General features: G+C 37.0%; 1 protein-coding gene across 1 annotated transcript in view; it reads right to left on the reverse strand.

Moving 5' to 3' along the window:
* The window catches only part of LOC136863482 (transcription initiation factor TFIID subunit 4), a 681,682-nt gene that overhangs the window by 598,503 nt on the left and 63,709 nt on the right, over positions 1-19,470 (reverse strand). Inside the window, exon 2 of the mRNA XM_067139882.2 lies at positions 1,245-1,454. Coding sequence (XP_066995983.1) covers positions 1,245-1,454 — 210 coding nt within the window. The remainder of the gene's footprint in view (positions 1-1,244; positions 1,455-19,470) is intronic.

Below are 19,470 nucleotides of genomic sequence, written 5' to 3' on the forward strand. Positions count from 1 at the left end.
ATATGTAGGTCAAACGACCCCCTGGGTGAATATATTCTTTACCTAAGACCATTGTCATACTAATGATCCTCAAGTTGGATGAAGAAGATCCATTTTAATTTTGGAAATTTTTAAAAATGAGATAGAATAGGTCTGACAAGTTTTAATTTGTGTTTAAATACCATTAATTTATGTCACTTTCATTTATGTATTATTCACATTTTTTAAAATATTATTGTGGCATGTTAATTTCATGAGGTTATTACTGTGTAACATTAACGTCCATATTTCATACTATATATGGCTAAATAAGGTCCAGGACCTTGACCTTAAGGTTGAATACAGGCTGAAGATGCCCAAAAAAGGGTGAAACATGTACCTAATAAGTCTATATAATTTCATGTAGATTTAATCCACATTAAACGTGGTATGTATTGAATAGGTGGTTTTATTAAATTATCTTTGATACTTTTCCCTAACATTATTTGCCACTCGACGGCAGAAGAATGGCCACACTGGGTCACACAATGCAAGCCCAGAAAACTCTAATCTGAGAGAAAGAGAAAGAGAGAGAGAGACAGAGAGAGAGGTTAAGTCAATATAGGTGCTACCACCTAGCTTTCACGCTGCTATGTAGGGGAAGAGGAAAGCTTATCAGTTAACATTGGCTGTCAAAGCCTGCACTAGTATAAAATTTGAAATGGATGGATTGGGAGCTTTGATGATACAACTGGAATTCAAGCAGAAATCAGTAAGACATGTTGGAATTAATGTTACAGGCACAGGTGGAAAGTACTGACTTACCAGGTCATAATACCATCAAGTCAGAAAGAATGATGAAAGATTACATAATGCAGAATTTTTGTTACAACCATTAGTGGAGAAGAGTACAAGAATATCCTGCTAAACAGATGTATACTTCAATGTTGCACATTTATAAGATGCTTCCTTTTCCTTGGGACAGTATAGCAACTGTACTTCTAACTGAGAAGTATGTGATTTCCATATGTGTCTGTCTTTTGTAAAAAATCTTACTTCATTACTACAAGAATATTTCACAAAATGCCTAAAATCTAAATTTATGTCCACAGTTCTTCCATCTTCAAATTACAACACACACTATGTTAGCAGGAATAATACTATACCTGAGGAGCTGCAATTAATTACTAGAAAAAATTGATTGCAGTGCATGATTATGATCAGCCAAAGTATGGAACTGAGACCCTCATACAAAAATGAATAGTAGTTAAGTTCAACTAACTTACTGGAGGGACGGGTTGGATCCGATATGCTCCTGAAGGTATAGAATTTGTTGTGATGGAAACAGTAGTTGGTGCTACAGCTGCAGTAGCAGTAGCTGAATTTGTAGGTGCTGGACCAACACGTAGTAACTGGTATTGACCATTCTCAGTCTTCAGGAGCAAATGGCCTTGTGTGCCTGGCTGTAGGCCACCTGGTTGCAGCAGGGTTATCTGCTGTGTAAAGAAAAAAGAAAATTCAGAGCAAGGAATTAAAATACAATAATCAGTCAACACTTCAGTACTAGTATGAAAGTTATTTATTACAACACATTAAAAAATAACAGGAGTGATTTAGACTACTTCCTTAAAAGTATATTTTCTGTCAACCATTTGACTCCATCTCAACTTATTTAACATTTATTTTACACGATTTATCAGAACTCAAGAAAGAGTAACACTGAACCCTTCCAACATATCTATGTCCTCTATCTCTATGAGTGTGAATATGCAACTGATTATAAGGCCATTCACCATATTTGTTTTCTCACGAACATTCAGTACCGCATTAGTTCAGCACAATCAGAATATTCAGTCTCCAAAGAATAGGCAATGTAAACAGTAAGCCAGTGACTAAAGCGGTTCATTATACGAAGGCGTACAAACATTTTTTTTTAAAAGCTATATATCTTCAAATATTTTGGAAAACAACTTTATCACCTTCAAAATACTCTTCATTACAACTATTACATTTGTCCCACCAGTGCTTCCACTGTTCGAAATGTTTTTTGTCGTCATCTTTAGAAATGGCTGACAGATCCTCCCTCATCTTTTTTCTTGATCTCTTCAAGGTTGTCAAATTGGTGTCCTTTTATGCCCGAAAATAAGAAAGTTGCACGGAGCCAGGTCAGGCATGGGGCAGCGGAATCGTGTCATTCTTTGCCAAAAAACTGTCTAACAGAGATGGCTGTGTGTGCAGGTGTGTAGTCATGGTAGACAAACCAGTCTCCTGTCTGCCACAAATCAGCCCTTTTTTGACGAACACTGCTGTGCAATCTTCTTAACCCCTTCGGCGGGCGATGCGGCGAGATCTGCGGCTACAAGTTGCTTGCTTGGTGGGGAACGCGGATATATCCGCCGATTTGAATTATATTTTTTTCCTCAGTTGCCTGCCTGCAGAGGTTTATTTCCTTTTTAGCAGTGTATTCTGGATGAGTCTTCCCTCTGATGTGAATGTTTTCAACTATGTTCTCCCAATACCAATGTGTCATCCACGAGTTGCAACGCAGCTGAGTCTGGGCAAGAACGACCTAAGGCCTAATAGCTCCGCGCTGAAGCTTTAGCTCATCGCCTAATCGTCTCTTGGATGTAATAATATTGCTGTAGAAGGGATTTCTAGAGATTATGACACTGAACAGACTTCTCTGATGACATTTTAGAACTGTGACCTGATTTATTATCCCCAGTCTTGAGTTCATCCTTCATGACTGGAGTGTGTGTTTATCGCGAGTTACACAACATTTTATTATCGTACGCATCCGTAATACAGTCCTATTTCATGATTTCCGGCCAAACTGCTGAGACCAGGGTTCTATTCAATCCTTTTTCCTACATTTTTTCTGCTAAAATATCTATAATGAGTTACTGGCTCCCACTGTTAGAGGAAGACAATTTATGGGTCATGATAAACAAAATGTTGGAATTTAGTGGGGAGAATTGTGATATCAGTGAAGTAAGTTCTGCCGAAGAGGAAATCGTAAGTGACAGGAATTTACATGGAAAATGTACTGCAAGCTCGAATATAGAGGGCTTGGGCGTAGCTGATGCGAATGTTCAGCAGTCGCAGAAGAGATAACACGTGTTTGATTCCAGTTCAAGTAGCGATCATGACAGTGACAGTTGTGACGATAATACTGATTACAATCCAACCACTGCAAATTCTTCGTCAACTTATACTGAAAATGGACAAAGAAATTCCCGCTTTTATCCAAATTTCCATCGTGATGTAAAAACAGTGTTTTTTGGGAAAACAAAACTGAGCGAAATATTTCAATTACTTTCTTATGACGAGATATGCCAGAACATAGCTGAACAGACAAAAGATCCCGAGCAGGAAATCGCACATAAATCCCAGTTTAGTAAGACAACAGGAAGGAATCGAGATCAAGACTGTGTCCGGACAAATAAGGATGAAATAAAGCTTATGACCATACTGTTGCCGCAGAGGATTGTAGAGAAACCTAAATTAGGACACTATTTCTCGCAATCGCTTGTTCACTACGCCTACTTTCTATGAGCAGATGACACAGAAAATATTTTTTTTTCTCGCCAGATTGAGTGGCCTGGCCAGCCTCCTGACCCCAACTTGGCAGGTTCTATTCTGGCTCAGACCGGTGGTATTTCAAAGGTGCTCAAATACGTCGGCCTCTTGTCAGTAGATTTCCTAGCATGCAAAAGAACTCCGGCAGGACTAAATTCCGGCACCTCAGAGTCTCTGAAAACCGTAAAAGTAGTAAAGTAGTTAGTGGGACGTGAAGCCAATAACATTATTATTATTATTATTATTATTATTATTATTATTATTATTATTATTAGATTTTCCTCCTCAGATTTTTACATATCTCTGACAATGAGGTGAATAATGCACAACTTCCTCCCAAAATATACGAGATAAATCCAGTATTTGACCACCTGTTAGCAACATTTTCGGAAGCTTATACCCCTGGCAAAATGTCAATTGATGACAACCTCTTGCTATGGAAAGGGTGGCTAGGGTGGAAAGTTTACATAATAAGAAAACGATCGCGTTCCAGAATGGAATTATATAAATTATGCGAAGGCGAGACAGGTTATATAACATGACCTGCTTCCGTGTGTATCATAATGAACAGCTGTAAAAGACATAACACTGTGAAGACTGTAAATACTGTAAATATTACCTGTATTGTAGTGTAATATAGTCCTTTTATGTCACTTATGAATTGTAGGGAGGCGATATAAAATTGATCCCAGGAAAGCGCTAATCAACATAATAGAAAAATTCGTGAGTGTTATAATTTATTCCATTGTACATCTTTTAAGTACATGCAAACTTTGTAAATCTACAATTTACATATGCAGAAACATTTATTTACAGGCAGAGATTGATAGTAAACTGCCTAAAATATTCAGGTGAAAGTTACTGTATAAACAAAAACCAGAGCTTTGCTGTTAGGAAGAAGCAATCTCGATTTCACAGTGTGAAAGCACTTAGTACGTTTTTGCACAAAGTATTGAAAAATTAAAATAATCAAATTTTTCAACAATTAAATACATTATATTCAAGTAAATATTTCTCTTTTGGCCCTTCAATAGTTCATTTTAGTCTAAGATTGTTTTTAATCAAGTAATTAAATATTTTCTTCAATCAGGGAAATCGCTCCCCACCTGGGAGTGAGCTAGTGTGAACCGAGCTCCCTGCTTAAGGGGTTAAAACTTCCCAATTAAACTTGCCATCATAAAAAAAACAAGAACAAAACAGTGCTAGCATAAACAATCACTGCAGATGAACAGAACAAGCCAGGTCGACAACACAGCGGCACTGAACTGGAAAAAGGTGCACTATATGTGCCTAGTGGCAGAAATGCGTACTACACAATCTTCGCCCACGGCAATGTTATTCCGGATATTTCTGGGTACCCCCTCATAAAGCAAGTATTAGAAAAATGCAGAACACTGACTAAACAAATATGCCTCTGTATATATCAAGACACATTTCCAGTGTATTCTGAAAGTAATCTGCACACTGACCAGTATTATACAATGATTGTCTGTCTGTAAGGATCATCAGCCCAGAGGTAGTTGGATGCTGCGAGTTTACAGCAATACTGCAAAAAAATAAAATTTAAAAAATGATAGCGCCAAAATGAGGTGTACTAGGCAAGATGAGGAGCGAGGTGGTTTACCACTGCTTTCCTCACAGGACAAGAAAGAGCTATCGCAGCATGACCAGCCCTATGAATAGCGCCTTTCATAACATCCAAACGCACAAGTCATGCTACGAATGTCATTACTAGACATTGGATCTCTAGGTCCCAAAAAGATAAGTTTTAGGCCATTATATAGGTGGAAAAATGTATTGAATAGGTTCTTATTGGTTTTAAATAGGCGCACTGTATTTAACTAAATACATCTGAAGGAGTACTGTGCAAATAATAATAATAATTATTTAAAATATTTAAAATAGAGCATGCAAGACATAATGTAGCATTTGTGTGCAATAGCTTAAGTCTGGTTGAGATCAAATTACTATATGTGGCAAATAACTTACAACACAACAACAAATTTACTTACGCTTCAGTGTCTTCTCGCTGTGTTTCCGCCATAATTTTGTGTGCAGTAAATCATTAACAACATTTTTAAACGTTGTGGTGAAGGTTTGTATATGGACAGGATTAGTTGAATGTTTTCATCTGACACTCTGCTTTTGAAAACACACATAATGATTCAGCGAGACTAAATTTTGACGACTCACTGTTTTGTAGCGTTTCTTAAGAATGTGAAATCAGACCCCTTAGTTTCTTCTCTTGTAGTACACTGTGGGCCATCTTAATACACTGCAAATCATCATCATCTGACAAGCTTTTCACAACGTTTTCTGTGCAATGGATGTTCTCACTGTAATATTTGTAGTAGTATTTCTTGTAATATTTTCTTTCCATGGAACTGCTTGTTGTAATATTGTTGTTGTAGTTATAGTTGTTAATGTTGGGTGATTATGTTTTAACTTTATTATCACACTACTATAAGTGATCATTGCCACCAGGATATTCCCCAATTGTGATGTATTTGTTAATAACAACAATACTGAACAGCCTGTAACCATGGATCCCATCTTGTTAAAATAGGTGCTGGACTTCCTTTACTGAAGAAATTAAATCATTCACTTTTAGGAACTGATCTCTAATTTATTCTGCTAGTCGGTGTAGTGCATGTGGGAGACAAGTAACAGGGATAACGGTAAAATCCACAAAATCCTGGTTTCAAGCTTGTCTCACAACCCCCACACCTGCCCTCATGCCAGCTTGGCTTGCATTTCTATCTTAGATGCCTTCTGTGAAAACTTAAATACTATATATAACAAACGAATAATATTACTGTTTATTTTATGACATTTATAAGATTTAAAGCTAAAAGAGGTTTGTATAGGCTCAGAAAGGCAAATATAGATCGTAATGTTGAAATAGGTATTATAAAATTTCATTCACTGTGATGGTACGTACATAACACAGATTATTGTCACAAATAGGCTTGATACGGTCTTACAGAAAACAAGAGGTAAAAACCTAAAGATCCAATGTCTAGTCATTACCCAACACCACCCATACCTCAACAGTTTCTATACTGTCACAGCCATGGATGAGTGTAGGACTTTGGTGGAAGCTACATTTTGTTCTGTCCTATGACCAGTGACATGCAAAAGTACTGCATCTATCAAGAAATGGCAACAGGAGGTATACAATCATTCTAATAATAGAAATCATTCTCTATCCATTGAAGTCAATATTGTAAAGTTGGAACAAGTAAAGTTGAGAGACAAGTCTAGATTCCTTCAAACCTTTAATGTCTAATTGTCTTTAGGTTGGCTCTATGGTGTTGTGTGCTCACCAGCCGCTAGATGGTACCGTTGTCTACGTCTGCAGTAGGTTTCAGCGTTATATGATTGCACTGTTGCACTGCTGCGACATAAAGATGGCCGTGCCACTCTCTGTTTGCACCCAGGAAGAACAGCGTTCTGTAATCCGTTTTTTTGTGCTCTGAGGGTGTACCAGGAGCAGAAATTCATAGAAGACTTTCAGTACAATACGGGGACAATGTTTTGCCACAGCGAAGTGTTTACCAGTGGACTTAACAGTTCAAAAGGGGTCGCACGAGTATTAAGGATGAGAAAAGATCTGGGCGTCCATCTGCAGCCATAACTGATGCCAACATTGAACAAGTGCGCGATATGATCCTGAATAACAGGTGACAAGGAACTGTTGATGACATGGAAAACCATATGCACATTAGCTATGGTTCTGCATATGAAATCATTCATAACAGGTGGTGCATATGTGGCTTGCTGCGCAACCAAAAACTTTTTTTGCAGATGGTATCAGAAAGGTTGTGAAACAGTGGACCAGGTGCACTGAAAAGCAGGGTGACTATGTTGAAAAAGGATATCAATAAAAAAGTGTGTACACTTTTTGTAATTAATTATAAAAATTGATTGCAGATTTTTATTGACTTGCCCTCGTACTTGGATCGCCATCATCATCTTCTCCAAGGTTGAGAGAGGTGTCGCAGAATTTTATCCCAGTACTGTTTCGGCAATGAGAGCAGAAAGAAACGGACACTGAGGATACAATTTGTATAATATCGAACACCTCCCTATCCTTAGCAGCCATGTATCTCAGGGTCTTACGACAAAAAATGAAAGGCAAATATAGACCAAGCTATATGTCTACAAAGCTTTACTGACACAAATACTTATGGATACAAGGCTAGGATTACTGACAGAAGACTCATAAAAAGGTCTGGAAAAATACCACCAAGCGCAGTCTTAGAAAAATACTTAAGAGTAAAATGCCATGACCACTGAACAAACATTAGAATCTTAGAAGAGGCCAACACCACTAAAATCGAGGCTATGAATATCAAATGTCAAATATCAATTTTGACGGACCGGCCACATCACCACATGCCTTACATCTGCTTTCTAGAGCTGTGCAAAATGACATGTAGACTCATTCAAACTCATTCGTATTAGGTAAGTCTTCTTCAATATTACGAAGTCTAGTTTTAATGGATCTATTTGATATATGGACAACAAGAATATCAATATGACTTTTTATAAAAGCTCCTTTCTATGTTATATTTTAATAGGAATGTCACAAGAATTGGTTTTATCACTGTAATTTATTTCTAAGGCTAAAAAAGCCCAAAACAGGTAACACCTTCAGGTTTCTTTAAAACCTCTGCACTATACTGACTACAGCGGAACCTTGTTTGTATGTATGTCTGTTCAGTCTTTAGTCCGAAGGCTGGTTGGATCTTCAACAGCTCCACCATTAGCTGTCATAGATGGCATAGGCATCACTGAAGAGGTGTACCAGGGAAATGAGGAGTTATATAGTTTTCTGTTGCTTTCCTAGAAGTGTCTATTACATATCAGTCTGCCAGCCCCACTGAAATGAATGCACCAAGTGACCTTATGAGCAGCATTTTCACATCATTCACAGCAGGGACTGGCTGCATTCACAGAATTGAGCTCAATAACAAATTGGCACTTCTAAACACTGTAAAACATTGTTAAGGACCTTTTTTAGTTTGCTTTATGTCGCACTGGCACAGACAGGTCTTATGGCAACAATGGGATAGTAAAGGGCTAGGATTGGGAAGGAAGCCACCATGGCCTTAATTAAGGAACAGCCCCATCATTTGCTTGGCGTGAAAATGGGAAACCACAGAAAACCATCTTCAGGGCTGCTCTATTGGTGGAAAAATATCTAATTCCCTCCATGGGAATTTAGAATTTCCATTTGGAATTGCTTCATTGTGGAGTTTTATCTCCCTTATGCAGTTATCAGACTGTGCCTCATAAATAGGCTTCTGATAAGTTCACCTTCATACACCCCAGCATCAGTGGGTAGGGTCTGACACATCCCACTCTGACGAGTCTAGTGTCAGACCTAAGACGAAATGCTGGTAAATAGAGCAAACGCCTGAAAAGCCATACATCTAATTTTGATCTGTTTTTTTATATGCTCTATTGGTGGAAAAATATCTAATTCCCTCCATGGGAATTTAAAATTTCCATTTAAATTTTAAGAAGTTAAAGAAATAATAAAAGTACTTCCAAATGTTGATGGAGCCTATTCTAACACTTTACTGCCTACCTGGGCTGCCTAAAATAGGATTTCAAATGCCTACATGTCCTCAGGTTAGTAATTACTATATATAACACCCCTAACACACGTACAAATCAAACATGAAGTTTGATCAAATACAGTATAGAGAATATGCTCTACTTTGCGAGATATTGCAAGACTTGAATTGGCAGCGCATCTAGCGGTCCAACTTGCATGATGAAGATGGCGTGTCGTAGTGATACTGATCAGTTGGTGTTTGTGAAATTTTGTTCTTGGATTTGTGTTACAAAGCTTTCCGTGAAAATGTAATCTAGACAAAAAGTTTCAGATATTACAAACAAACGGGCACTGGGCCATGTCTTGCAAGGTTTTTTCTATTTTTGGCTGCAGTAACTTTGAACTTATGAAGCTATCAATTTTTTTTTCTGCTTTCATCAAGACAAAAAAAACTATAAGTGTAAGTAAATTCTGTTATTGTAAATTACTGGTGTACAGTACACATCACATTAGGTTTAACATTTAGTTGTGCAAGAGGTATTCTTATCTTAGATTAATAATATAAATCAAAAGTAGACAATGGCCTTCAAGTTACAATAATAAATAACGTTAATGATTTTACATATCACTTAACTACTTTAATGGTTTTCGGAGGTACCAAAGTGCCAGAATATTGTCCTGCAGGAGTTTGTTAAAGTGCCCGTAAATCTACTGACACAAGGCTGACGTATTTGAGAAATTCTGTTTGAATACAACCGGACTGTGTCAGGATCAAACCTGCCAAGTTGGGCTCAGAAGGCCAATGCCCTACCGTCCAAGCTACAAGTTGCACTCATATTTTATATGTTAGATTTTTACATGTTGTTTCCTTTCGTTGTAAGTTTTTACTTCTACAATCTGATTTACAAAATAAATGTAAACGATTTGCTATTCGGACATCTTCGGTAATTAATCCAGTACAGGGAAGTGATAATATCCCTGTACATATTGTTCAGCAATGTGCATATTCCTACGTTTGCAGCTTGATGTGTGTAGAACTGCCTCATTAGAATATAGAAATAGATTGGTATAATTTGATGGATGTATTTATATTCATCTATCGTATGGCTTTTAGTGCCTGGAGTGTCCGAGAACATGTTCGGCTTACCTAATGCAGCCCTTGTAAGGCAGACCCTGCAACGAGTTTGGGCGACATCTACCGTATATGGGAACTGCGTTTATTTGTAGTGGAGAATAGTGTAGTGTGTGGTGTGTGAGTTGGAGGGACTTGGGGGACATTACAAACACCTATTCTCCAAGCCAGGGGAAGTAACCATATACGGTTGAAATCTCCGACCCAGCCGGGAATGGAATCCAGGGCCTTCTGAACTGAAGGAAACTACTCTGATCATTCAGCCAAGGAGCCAGGAAGAGTGATAAGTTGAAATTTGTGCGTGTTGCTCTGAAGCAGTACGAAAATACTACATTCCTTTTTCACAGTTAATATGCACTTACAGGCCTAATGTATAACAGAATCAATAATTTATTTTTCAATCTTTCTGACCGTAGACTCAATGCGAAGTTAAGACTACAGAATTCTGTAAATTGTGGTGTGTTACTATCTCACGTAGGCGAAAATTGTAGAGATGTGTTTACTAACAAAGAATTCAATGCTTTAATAAAATGTTATTTGAATGAAGAATAGAACCGGAATCGAGGAAGAAACTTTAAAGCAAAGAAAATCACAGATATGCAAGTAATTGTATTGGAATATTCGCCTTGGCAATGATGAATCAGTCAGGACATGTTATTTTATTTATATGGATAGATTGCTAGAGATGTCTTCATTGACAAAGCATAGTGTAACGATTATATCTGAATGGTCCACCTTTCCAATACCTTTATTATGTAATGATTGCATTACATTTGTTGTAATGGTGGGACTAGTTTTGGCCTTGACTGGCCATCATCAGCTATAAGACAAATTTGACAAGAACATGCAATAATACTAAAACAGGGATGTACATATGTTCATAAACACACAAAATGACATTAAAAGGCATCCACAGATAGATTGAAAAGGACATTATACAAACACTGAATTATAAAAACAGATTAAAATAGGAATGAGATCAAAAAGTCCTTGGATGCATATGTTGTGCATCATGTTAAAAACTCGTTTCTTAGTGCTTAAGGTTAAAACAATCCTTCAAAATTGGGTGATCATGAGTCTACAATGTGTTAAATGGTTCTTCTTTTGAAAGTCATCAAATGATAAAACGAGGACAGCACACATGAGCGTGTCTGTAAAGATGGTACGTTCACAACCCTAAGAATGTGAAACTCATGTTCCAACCATTTAGACACATTCTTGTGTGCCGTCCTCATTTTATCATTTGATGACTTTTAAAAGAAGAGCCATTTAACACATTTGTGACTTACGATCACCCACTTTACAAGGATTGTTTTAATTAAGCACTAAGAAATGAGTTTTTAACATGATACTTAACATATGCATCCAAGGACTTTTTGATCTCATACGGAAAAGAATTTCCATTTTGATTTAATTTTATATTTAAGTGTTTGTATGATGTCAATTTCAGTCGATCTGTGGATGCCTTTTAATGTTATTTTGTGTATGTATATTTTAGTATTATTGGATGTTTTTGTCAAATTTGTCTTATGGCTGATGATGGCCAGTCAAGGCCGAAACTAACCCCACTATCACAACAAATGTAAAGTACCATAATCGTTACATGTTAAAGGTATTGAAAAGGTGGACCAATCAGATATAATTGTTACTGTTGTGATAACAATTCAATATGGGTCAAACATGAAATTTATAACTTAAGATTACAAAAGCATAGTGTGTTAATATACTGTTATTTGATGAAGAAAATAAGAAAACAACAATACATAAAACAAACATTGTTACTGAATTTCATTATTTCTATCAATGTTAATGTTCAACTTTCGTAGTTTCAAATCAGCCGCCTGATTTACAAGGCCTGGTTGCCAGGTGTGCCACTATCAACATGTCTCTCAGTTTAGTAGAGGAGAATATGGAAGTGTCCCGTATTGTCTATAGTGTATTTGGTTTGATCACCTACTAGTGACTGAAGAATTGAGTGGACTGATATACTGTACGCTGGTGGGGTGTCAGCTGCGTCATTCAATTCAAATTATTTATTAAGGAATATATTCATACAGACCAGTTGGTAAGGTGTTGCGACACCCACACAGACTTCTGTCTCCACAAGGATTACGGTCTCAGAATGTAACACAATGGCCAGCAAAATTAGTATTCCAAGAATTACTGCCAAGTTGGAAAGAGAACGGAAGGGCTATTTCCAAACCCAACCGGGAAATACGTTGCCCAGGGCTAGCCGATCTACTGAACGAAGGGAGCACATCATGCAAGATTTTAGGAAATGACATCACGGGAAATCCAAGGCTGGAGACGGGTTTGAAGCATGCAGTCGGCAGCTAAAGGAAAAACATGGGATTTCAAACTCCCGCTTAGCTATGGACCAATAGCAAAATTTGCCGGAGAGAAGCAGTCAAGGCAACATTGTATTATAGGAAGGGGTATAAAATGTAACTTCGCTGATTAAATTTATAAAGGAAAACTGAATACAGATTTGTAATCAGGAAAAATTTAGATACGTGGCCAAATAATAAAAGTTATTAATTAATGAAGATTTACTGTTATAATTCTTAGAAATTAGTGACGCTACTCTCTGACTGGTTGAAGGCAAGGGACGCGACAAATAGCGCCAAATTGCCCGCCAAGTATACAGGAGCAAAAATCTTAATTATAATAATTACACTAGCCAACATGATTTTGCGGTAAAATAGAAAATATGTAGTTCTTATGGAAATCGCTGCCCTGATTCCGAAAATGATGCTTTTTTTTCCTATCACGTCTAGTTTTGACGCAATTCGGTTTTTATTATCTGCATGAATTCGTAAGATGTAATGTTGAGAGATGTTCTCGCGCAACTTTTTTTATAATACAATTATATGATTTGATTTGTTATTGTTTGCATTTTATTATAGGTTTATCGCTGTCTAAATTTTCATTTTGTAGTTGGGGATTTCCTGGTAAATTCATAACAAACTCCCCCAGATACGCGATAGACTGCGGGGTATGTAGGATTGAAGATAAGACAGTTGAGAGTGTGTCTTTCATCTTAGACCACTTGAATAATCAGACATATTAAAAGCCCCAGCCCTTATGCAATGTTTATGATGGATTGATAAAGCAGTTTCCTTTCAAAGATAACAGTCTGAAAGTATTATACTCAAGAAGATGAACTTGCATTTTGTACGGATATTTCAAATCTTCTACGTCGATTGGGAGAGAAAGAGTATGATCCTAGTAACGCGTGTTTTTATTGACTCTTCCAAAATAAGTTTAAAGGCTGTTTTGCTTCATAATACAAATGTTCTGGCATCCGTCCACTTGCACACTCCACAAAAATGTCTCAAACACACGAGACCTTAAAGTTGGTGCTTGAAAAAATTAAATATCATGAGCATGGGTGGCAAATTTGCGGTGATTTGAAGATCATTGGATTGTTGTTGGGACAACAAAAAGGCTATACAAAATTTCCCTGTCTCTTATGCGAATAGGATAGCAGGGCATGGGATAAACATTGGGATACAGTGAATTGGACAGAAAGGAAACAACTACAACCAGAATCCAAAAATGTCTTGAATGTAAGTCTTATTGACCGTGAAAAAATTCTACTTCCACACTTGCACATCAAATTTGTATTGATGAAACTGTATGTCGAGGCATTAGATAAAAGTAGCCTATGCTTCCAATATTTATCCACTAAATTTCCCTCATTATTAGATGCAAAAATCAAGGAAGGCGTATTTGATGGACCACAGATTCGTAAACAGATGAAGGATAAAATTTTCACAGACACGATGACCAAAATTAAGAAGCAGGCATGGAACGCATTCAAAGCTGTAGTGACTAAATTCCTTGGCAACATTAAGGACCTTCAATACAAAGAAATTGTAAGGAAAATGTTGGTAAAGTTTAAGGAACTCGGTTGTAATATGAGCCTTAAGCTTCATTTTTTAGCTTCGCATCTGGATTATTTCCCTCTAAGCTGTCAGTGAAGAACAAGGTGAAAGGTTTCACCAGGATCTCAAAGATGCAGAACGACGCTATCAGGGACGTTGGGATGTGAATATGATGGCCAATTACTGTTGGTCGATTGCACAAGACGACCCTTCTAGAGATCATTCAAGAACTTCAAAAACCCGGAAATTCCACGGAAAACGGGAAAAGACGGAGGTGTGAATCTAACCTGCACATAATGTAAGTAACAAAACTATGTATGTTTAACCATGTAATTTTTATTTAAAGTACGGTTTAATTAATTTAAAAGCAACTGTACAGTCGAAACTAAATAGGCGCTTTATGCTTCAGTTTCACGAACTTCAATATACATTAAAAATATAATACATACTATCTGCTTGCTTACAAGGCAGCATTTATGTGTATTCAATGCATGAAAAATATGATTACGTTTTGCAAGCTGAAATTTACATTAATACATCAAATTTAATTAATACTAAGTATCAACAATTTTACGTAAGAACAAAATAATATTTTGTAAAATTGCCACCAAACCAGACGTGATTCGCCAAAACTAATTTTTTTCTCGAATTCTGCGTTAAGAAATTCACAAAACCCACCTAGTTTCATTTCTACCGCACGAAAAAAGTTTTATTTTGCAGGCTAGTGTTACCAGCTATAGAAATGAGTTGAGATTTCACATAGAGGCAAGAACCATATAATCACATTAGTTGACCCCAAGTTCAAGCCACCAGCTGGTCTGCATATAGTCAAATGGGGAAATTGGAACTACTCACTCTGACGTGACCTCTTGTGAAATCAGAGAGGGGATGAGACTCACATAAATGCCAGTTCAGGAAACTGATAAGACACTTGGTAAAAGTTCCTTGAGCAGTTACAATGTTTGAATACGTGTAATCATAACACTTGTAAAAATTTTGTCGAGCAGTATTTACATTCAATTACGCGTAACCATAACACTTGGAAAAAGTTTGTCAAGCAGTTACTGCGTTCGAATACGTGTAACCATAACACTTGTACAAATCTGGTCGAGCGACCAAGATGTCGGTGTGTGTAACAAATACACTTGTAAGAGTTTGTTAGAGCGGTCACTACAGTTTCACAGGGTAGTGATCCAGTACGTATAAAGACTTTTGGTAAAAGTTCGTCGAGCTGTAACTACGTTCAAATACGTGTAAAACACTCTGTGAAAGTATAATTTATTGTGTTAGGAGCGAGGAAAGATGATTCTGGAACCACAAAGTTTCACCTGTAGACTTTCAGATACGGGAGATACCTGGTCGGTCTAGCAGACGTTGACATTAATAAAGTGCCGCAGACGGACAAAAGAGTGCGCGACGGGCCGATAAGGTGATCGTGATATATCACCTGTTCCTAAAGTGCCAGGAGGAACGAAGAATGAATGTGTAATTTAAGCGGGTCAGACAGAAGGCCAGAAGTGTAAACTGTTATGTAAAATAGCTCTGAGTGTAAATTGTCAAAATGTTTAATGTTTGATAAGTGAAAAAATTGTGTAAATTTCAAAAAAGCACTGGATTACTACTTCAAGCTAACATGAAAGCTACCAGGATGCAGGGCTAAGCCGGAAGGGGCCATGAGGCTCTTCGTCCGGAATAGCAAACAACAGGCAGAGATGAGTAGCAATCCAAATTTATTTATGTAGATTTGTTAGTGTCAGTGGGGGAAAATCATATAATTTTATATGGTAACTTGAGCGTCACGCAAGCCGCTTCACGGCTCATATAATTCAGATAGATAGACAAAGGGACAAATTAATATGTAAATAATTGTATCAAGCACTTTTTTAATTCTTGTGTAATTTAGTAAACTAGGGTTGAATTTGTTTTGTTCAAGTGCTTGAAGTGTTCATGATTGATTGTATAGTAGCATGTTTCAAGTAAAGATAAATGAAGATTCATATTAGAATTGCTCCAGAGATGTTCTCTGACTTAGGTCAGTTCATTGCATGTTATAAATCTCATTCCGTATTGACGGTTGTCACTTTACAAATGAAAATATTTATAAAATCCTCCTTATCAATACAAATCAAGTCATCTGTTAGATGAAATGAAGTCTATACATGTTTCAGCCTAATCTCTCTCTTTTTTCTTTTTTTTGCGTCGCACCGACACAGGTAGGTCTTATGGCGACGATGGGACAGCGAAGGGCTAGGAGTGGGAAGGAAGCGGCCGTGGCCTTAATTAAGGTACAGCCCCAGCATTTGCCTGGTGTGAAAATGGGAAGCCACGGAAAACCATCTTCAGAGCTGCCGACAGTGGGGTTCGAACCTACTATCTCCCGAATACTGGATACTGGCCGCACTTAAGCGACTGCAGCTATCGAGCTCGGTCAGCCTAATCTCAAGGCCATCTTCAGTAGTAGAACAATAATTACATAATACACAAACAAATTAAAAAATCGTGACGAAGTGAAATGTCAGTGATCATGATTAGTGAATTAAAAAACATATTGAGGTACAAAGTCCTCTCGTCTGATAGGTCGTTCTTGAATTGTCAAATAAAACTTGCTGACTATTAAAATGAAAACACTGTGCTAAGCAGTGTAGTGAGACCGTCAATACCATGGATTAAAACGTGTGTAACATTTGTAAATAAAAGTTGTCATCTCAAATGGAGATGACCTTGTCAGCCTCAAGTCACATTGACAATGTGAATGTGACTGTTGAACTCCATGTTAACACAATCTCGCTGGATTAAACTATAAACAACTTATGAACTGTCGACTAATAAATGTTTCGGGCAACACACGCCCACGTCAAATAATGACACTGGCTCAGCAATTGGAATGCTGTTCCTTCCTATTTTATATTCAACATGGAACCTATTTTATATTCTTTCTACTATATATTACTTTGTCAATTTCCTTCTACATCAAGCATTGACTACGGCTTCAAACCATCAATTATGTTACTTACAATCAAATGACATCTCTTTCTTTAAGTGAACTACGTACGAATTTACCAATGTATTATCACTGTATTGTATTGTATATTCAACACTGAACCAATTTTATATTCTTTCTACTATGTATTACTACTATCTACTATGCTTGTCAATTTCTTTCAACATCAAGCATTGACTACGGCTTCAAGCCATCAATTATGTTATATACAATCAAATGACGTCTCCTTCGTTAAGTGAACTACATACGAATTTATCATTGTATTAGAGTTTTAATTATTTCTGAAATATTTTTATGGTGAACTGTAAATTTTATTTCACACACATCATCTTCAAACATATTTTAGAATAATCTTTAACCAGGTACCTTGTAAAAAATAAGGTTTTGCTATTGACTGAGGATGCCTCATAAGAAGAGGCGAAACATGTCTCATTATATTTAAACAATGTTTTAACTCATATGTTAACATTCTGTACAGTATTGAATAGGTGGAAAAATAATAAATATTTTCCTATATACATTATATAAAGGTGAAGGTGACGACATATTATGTGCTCGTGCTCACCTTTCCAACAGGTAAGGGTCTCGACTAAATGCTGCCGTGGTATTATCACGAGGGTCGCAGTTTCAATCCTCGGCAATCAATAGTTCAACCACCCAAGTGGATGGGTGGTCTACAGTGTCAAATTTATTTATGTAACATTTCAGGAATGATTTGCCAAATAATAGGCAAATAAGGATCTAAATGTCAAAGTTATTTATATAACATTTCAGGAATGATTTGCCAAAATAATAGGCAAATATGGATTTACAGTGTCAAAACTATTTATGTAAATTTTCAGGAAGGATTTGACAAATAAAGGGGCAAATAAGGTTTAACACATTTTGTGTATGTTCCAGTTATCTTTAAATAAAATGCTCCTTAAGCATTTGCAAGGTAGCAGTTCCAAGTTCTTGTTCTTGTAGAATAGTAAACCCTTGGTGACCGTTGAAAATATCCATCCCCTTTCTTAGGACGTAGCTTCCAATTTTTCCCTTTGATCTGTTATAATGTATTTTTGTTTGTTTTTATGATGAGCCTTAAAGTTAATAATTTGAGTGCCCCGTTCAATCCTGTAGTACTAATTAGATGGCGCCCATATATTTAATCAGAGATTCTGTATCTTCATATTTTTTGTTGTTGTTTATTATTTGCGTTAGATTCGAACCGTAACACCTCTGAGATAAATACTGTTTGGGACTCAGGCTTTGAGGGGGTGCAATTCCAAGGCTGTTATTGAGTTCCGAATTCAGATTCACACACACAGCTCACTGTCCAAACATCGTCCACTTCACCTGAGCAGCAACGAGTTCAGTTATGTGTCTGTGTCTGTTCCTGTAGCAGGCTAATTCTCTGTCAGAGTAGCAGAAGTGGAGAGGTACAATCTGACAGAATGAGTTTTGACTTGCTCATTGCATGGCTTTAATGCCTTCCACAGAAAGTAATGAATTCTCAATTGAAGGAAGAACACAATCAGAAAAAACAACCAATATGATACAAGGACATTCTAAAGGTTAATATAATAAAGAAGGGCCAAGTTGATTTCAGTGATGGGAAGAATGAAACACATGATCAGCCAATGTGGCAATGTATTGTCCATGGGGGCCCACAATGTTTTCAACAGCAGCAAATGAAGCACAAGTCCTATATATGAAATCCTAGAAAAGACTGAGAAAATCAAAAAACTAATCACTATATTTCTCAACAAGAGCTTTAAAAAATATGTATGTGCCAACATTGCAACAGAGTTTGCAATTCCAGAATTGGTCTCTCTCTAGCTATATAAGAATCAACAATCGACAACATCGATATGTTGAAAAGACAACTGAGGCAGTGAGTGAGAGAGTGGGCTATGCCAAGAATTTGTTAAATTTGAGTTATTGGTACTCTTGTCTAGGGTGCAAAACATCAAACACATCCCTAGGCTTCTTCCCTCTTTTTTAAAACTTTATTTTATGTGAATTGCTAATCTCACGATTATACAGTGAGCTATGCCAAGCACATAGAAGCAAACATGATGTACGCTTCCTGTCGGCTATGCACGCTGGCCAATAGCTGCTCCTGTTCTCAAGCACGTGTTAGTTGTGTACAACATGATGGACGGTGAAGGAGATGTAAGAGTGGGAAGTTGTGGAAAAAAAAAAGTTAGAAATGCAGATAAGAGGAAAGGAAAGAGGACATAAGTGTGTGGAAACTTAGGATTAGAAGAAGTGATAAAATGAACAAGGTGGTTCCTGCAAAGCAGCAAGTTGTTGGATGTAATTGCAGTGTGCACACAGTGGCAGCTAACGTGAGCTGGTGTAAATA

Source organism: Anabrus simplex, chromosome 2 (assembly GCF_040414725.1).
Source record: "Anabrus simplex isolate iqAnaSimp1 chromosome 2, ASM4041472v1, whole genome shotgun sequence".
NCBI lineage: Eukaryota > Metazoa > Arthropoda > Insecta > Orthoptera > Tettigoniidae > Anabrus > Anabrus simplex.